Below are 5,922 nucleotides of genomic sequence, written 5' to 3' on the forward strand. Positions count from 1 at the left end.
GGTGATCCTCTGCTACATGTGTAACTCAAAATGGAAACCAGTTAATAGCTGGTAACGAATGCTCTGTTTTGGGTGTGTTTACTCCTCATATCCCACATGTTATAAAAACACTGCAGATTGTTCACCATGGCGATTGGCCTGGTTGTATTTTAATCTCTGATGAAGCCTCCTTGTTCTGACTGTCTTAGGTTTTCTTATCTCATTGCCTTTCTACTCCTTGGAAGACCAGCATTCAGCAATTTGAATTCTTACAAGTCAGGTTGATATTTGGCTCTCTTACATGATTGGTCAAGATGATTTGTGGTGATGCTGTCAGGTATTCTGGTTATGCAGGGAGGCTTTCTACTAAATGAGTATGTGCTTTTGAGCAGAAAATGGCCTTTATAAATCTTTTCTTTAACAAGGGCTTCAAAAATTTGCTTCATTCATTGAAGTTCATAACTGTGTCCTCATATCAATACTTTGTGCAGGAAAGATTGGTTGCTTGAAGCACTCCTCTGTCTTTGGATGCCACTGAGCTCAGTACAATCTATCCATTCAGGCAAGGGGGCTTTCATCCAGGATGAATGAAAGCAGGAAAAATCCAATGCCAACTATTTCCAGAGTTAAAAAGTCTCATGACTGATGACAGACAGGTAACACACAGCTAGACACCTTCTGATACTATAGATATTTTAGTAGCTGAATGCTTAAAGCTAGTGTTGTCTAGTAGAACCTTCTGTGATGATGGAAACCTTCTATAATCTGCCATAGCCACTTGCCACATGTGACCATTGAGTGCTTACGCAGCTGGTGTGACTTAGGAATTAAAATTTTAATTCATACTACTCAACAATCTATATGTTTAATGCAATCCCTATTAAAATTTAGAGAACATGAGATTCTGTCAGTTCCCCCAGCTCTGGGTACCCGGCTCTGCATCGCGCCGCCATAATGGGCCATTGTCCCGTACTCGTGCTCAGCCAGAACACAAAGCGTGAATCTGGAAGAAAAGTTCAATCTGGAAACATCAATGCTGCCAAGACTATTGCAGGTATCATCCGCACATGTTTGGGACCCAAGTCCATGACGAAGATGCTTTTGGACCCAATGGGAGGCATTGTGATGACCCACGATGGCAATGCCATTCTTCGAGAGATTCAAGTCCAGCATCCAGCAGCCAAGTCCATGATTGAAATTAGCCAGACCCAGGATGAAGAAGTTGGAGACGGGACCACATCAGTAATTATTCTTGCGGGGGAAATGCTATCTGTAGCTGAGCACTTCCTGGAGCAGCAGATGCACCCAACAGTGGTGATCAGTGCTTACCGCAAGGCATTGGATGATATGATCAGCACCCTAAAGAAAATCAGTATCCCGGTCGACATCAATGACAGTGATATGATGCTGAACATCATCAACAGCTCCATTACTACCAAAGCCATCAGTCGGTGGTCATCTTTGGCTTGCAACATTGCCCTGGATGCTGTCAAGACGGTACAGTTTGAGGAGAATGGTCGGAAAGAGATTGACATAAAAAAATACGCAAAAGTGGAAAAGATACCTGGGGGCATCATTGAAGACTCCTGTGTCTTGCGTGGAGTCATGATTAACAAGGATGTGACCCATTCACGCATGCAGCGCTATATCAAGAACCCTCGCATTGTGCTTCTGGATTCTTCTCTGGAATACAAGAAAGGAGAAAGCCAGACTGACATTGAGATTACACAAGAGGAAGACTTCACCCGAATTCTCCAAATTGAAGAAGAGTACATCCAGCAGCTCTGTGAGGACATTACCCAACTGAAACCCAATGTGGTCATCACCGAAAAGGGCATCTCAGATTTAGCTCAGCACTACCTCATGCGGGCCAATATCACAGCCATCCACAGAGTCCAGAAGACAGACAATAATCGCATCGCTAGAGCCTGTGGGGCCCGGATAGTCAGCCGACCAGAGGAACTGAGAGAAGATGATGTTGGAACAGGAGCAGGCCTCTTGGAAATCAAGAAAATTGGAGACGAATACTTTACATTCATCACTGAGTGCAAAGACCCCAAGGCCTGCACCATTCTCCTCCCAGGGGCTAGCAAAGAGATTCTCTCGGAAGTAGAACGCAACCTCCAGGATGCCATGCAAGTGTGTCACAGTGTTCTCCTGGACCCTCAGCTGGTGCCAGGGGTGGGGCCTCTGAGATGGCTGTGGCCCATGCCTTGACAGAAAAATCCAAGGCCATGACTGGTGTGGAACAATGGCCATACAGGGCTATTGCCCAGGCCCTAGAGGTCATCCCTCGTACCCTGATCCAGAACTGTGGGGCCAGTACCATCCGTCTACTTACCTCTCTTCGGGCCAAGCACACCCAGGAGAACTGTGAGACCTGGGGTGTAAATGGTAAGACAGGTACTTTGGTAGACATGAAGGAACTGGGCATATGGGAGCCATTGGCTGTGAAGCTGCAAACTTACAAGACAGCAGTGGAGACGGCAGTTCTGCTACTGCGAATTGATGACATCGTCTCAGGCCACAAAAAGAAAGGCGATGACCAGAGCCGGCAAGGCGGGGCTCCTGATGCTGGCCAGGAGTGAGCGCTAAGCAAGGCTACTTCAGTGCACAGAACCAGCAGAGTCTCCCCTTTTCCTGAGCCAGAGTGCTAGGAACACTGTAGACGTCTTTGTTCAGAAGGGATCAGGCTGGGGAGCAGCCCCCAGTCCCTTTCTGTCCCAGCTCAGTTTTCCAAAAGACACTGGCATGTAATTCTTCTCTATTGTAAGGTTTCCATTTAGTTTGCTTCTGATGATTAAATCTAAGTCATTTGAAAAAAAAAAAAAATTTAGAGAACATTCTTCACAGAGACTTTTTAAAAATCATAAAATTTATGTGGAAACACAAAGGACTTCAAGTATGCAAAGCAATCCTAGGCAAAAAGAACAAATCTGGATGCATTACACTAATTGACTTCAGAATATACTACAAAGCTATAGTAACTGAAACAGTGTGGTACTGGCATAAAAAAGGACATAAGGACATAGTGGATAATGAAACAGAACAAAGAGTCCAGAAATAAATACACCCACCTATAGCCAACTGAGTTTTGATAAAGATGCCAAGAACATACATTGAGGAAAAGACAATCCTTTTAATAAATGGTGCTGGGAAAATGGTATATCCACATGCAGAAAAATGAGACTAGGTGGTTACATCTCACCATATACAAAAATCAAATCAAAATGTATTAAAACTTAAATGTAAAACTGGAAACTGTAAAATTCCTAGAAGAAAACATAGGGGAAATACTCTGTGACTTTGGGCTGGGCAAGGATTTTAAAAATAACACCTCAAAAACACAGACAACTAAGAAAAAATAGGCAAATGGGATTACATTAAACTAAAAAACTTTTGCACAGCAAAGGAAACTATTAACATAATTAAGAGACAACCTACAGAATGGGAGAAAATATTTGCAAACTATACATCTAGCAAGGGGTTGATATCTAAAATGAATATATAAGGAACGTAAACAACTCAACAGTAAAACAAAACAAAACAAAACAAAAAACAAATAGCCCAATTAAACAAATAGGAAAAGGACTTTAATAGAAGTTCCTCAAAACAAGATACACAAATGGCAAATAATGTGGAAAAAGATGCTCAACATCACTAATCATCAGGGAAATGGAAATCAAAGCCACAAGATACTACCTAATTCTTGGTAGAATGGCTACCATCAAAAAGACAGAAGAAAACAAGTGTTGGTGAGGATGTGGATAAAAGGGAAAGCTCACATACTGTTTCATGGGATTGTAAACTAGCATAGTTATGGAAAACATCTTGGAAGTTCCTGAAAATATTAAAAATTGAACTACCATATAACCACCAATCCCATTACTGGGCATATATCTAAAGGAAATGAAATCAGTATATTCTTTGTTTTTCCATTTTATCACTTACTAGTCTATACAGCCCATATTTTTTGGTTCCTTTTCTATGTTTCTTCTCCCACAAGATCCCTTCAGAACTTTTATGCCTCCCTATTCCCCTAGGATCAAAATATATTATTGAGTGAAACATGCAGTTTACAAAACCATATGTATGCCCTTTTGGTAAGTAAAAACTATGCATTGAAAACATTCTTTAACAAGATGGGATTCTAGTTGATTTAAAATTTTTAAACTTCTCTTTGTTTTATCAATTTTCTGGTATGTAGATAATACTTGCTTATTTAACACTTTTTTAAAAATTAAAGAAAACTTAAAATTTTGTAAGTTCTCTCTTCCACAACAAAGTTCTTGTAACTTCTACTTTCTTCTGTTTCATTTAGACTTCCTGCGAATGTGCTCAGGACCCCTCCATGCACCTACATCCTTATGAAATATACAACAAAAGGACCTGAAAAAGACATACAAAGTACAACAAATTTTCTTTTATTCACCCTTTGAGTCACTTTATTAGGCCTTGAAAAAATATGGTGTCCTTATTTTCACATGGCCTTAAAACCAGTATTTCATTGTAGCCTCTAAGGGACCAGGACTAAGTTAACTGCCTTGAACTACACAGAAGTATCCTGGCCCCTATGGACTCTGAGGAAGGACATTGTATCTTTTCCTCTCTTCTTTTGTCTTTTAAAGATGCAGAACACCAACCCCAGCTTTCCCTCCACATAAGAAATAAATAATAGAGTGCCTTAGAATATTTTGCAAGATCATGGAGAAATAGAGACTTTTACCCAGTAGTGCAAGGTTGAGAGCTCTTGGCAGCTGCATTTCGAACTCATTGCACAAAGTCCATGAAATGATTTACTTCCTGTTGTATACAAATGGGCAAAATCACATACTTAATTTTAGATTCTTCAGCAGTGATATCATTTCTATTCTAGTTCTACTGCTCGTAATTTAAAATGGAGAAGGCTTATCTGCATTCATTTCTTAGATCATTGCTTTGGCACTTTCAAGATTTTATCCAACTGTGACTTTTATAACCTTGTGGAAATTGTGGTGATAAAGGATGCATCAGCAATTTTCAAACCCATTTCTTTTTGTGAAGCCATCCCTCAGCCTCCCTTAATAGAGTAATGGAGAGAACCGCAGGTCTTTTTTACTGTCTTCATTTTTAAAGAGCTTTGTTTTGGTCAATGAGACATACACTGTGGAAACAAGTCCAACACAAACTTTGTAGTATTTTTTTCGTTGCACATCTAACTAACCTTGATTAGATGTAAGGCAAGGGGCTGCTCTGCCATTTTATCCCCTAAAATTGGTTTCAGAGGAATTGGTTGTAATTGAAATGTCAAATCATTTAAATATCAACCTTTAAATACCATACAGACATATGGATGTAAACACTACTTTGCCCATTCTTCGATTCTAGTATGTCACATGTCAGAACTAAAGGAAGAAGTGAAAAAGAGAAATAAACTACTGTTCTAGAATAAATGACTTAAAACACTGGGATATGGACATGATGAACGGATGAGGACAATTGGCTCATCTTTAGAGTAAGGCCTTCTTTTCTCTGAAAGTTGGAGCCAAAATGGGATCTGCAGAACATAGGCAGCTATGAAATTATACACATGCCTCATTGTTCCTTCCATCCCACCTCTTCTCATGCCCTAGGAGACTCATTTTCCTTGAAAGTAAGCAATAGTGAGTATAGCACTTTGCAAATGACTTCAGGAAGCTTGCCCTTTGAAATATAATAATAATAAAACTCCTTATCTTGGTGAGAGCAATAAAACCTACTGTTGTGTGCCTAATATATTACATAGTAAATAAATATTGAATTGAATTGAATTCTGACTAATGGGAAATGGACTAGGCCAGAAAGAGACATGGGCTCGAGTCTCACTGTGTTCTTAATTAGCTGTGTGACTCTAAGAAAATCACTTAAACTCTCTGGGCTACTGGATAATAGTGATAAAAATATCTACTTTGTAGGAGTCTAAGG

General features: G+C 40.0%; 1 protein-coding gene across 1 annotated transcript; it reads left to right on the top strand.

The window, feature by feature from the left end:
* Positions 1 to 880: 880 nt before the first annotated feature.
* LOC111523271 (T-complex protein 1 subunit gamma-like) lies at positions 881 to 2,811 on the top strand. Its single transcript, XM_023187727.2, is given in 2 exon segments — positions 881 to 2,155; positions 2,158 to 2,811. Coding segments are annotated over 2 exon segments (1,632 nt in total). The 5' UTR covers positions 881 to 933; the 3' UTR covers positions 2,568 to 2,811.
* The last annotated feature ends 3,111 nt before the right edge of the window (positions 2,812 to 5,922 follow it).

Source organism: Piliocolobus tephrosceles, chromosome 4, assembly GCF_002776525.5.
Source record: "Piliocolobus tephrosceles isolate RC106 chromosome 4, ASM277652v3, whole genome shotgun sequence".
Lineage (NCBI taxonomy): Eukaryota > Metazoa > Chordata > Mammalia > Primates > Cercopithecidae > Piliocolobus > Piliocolobus tephrosceles.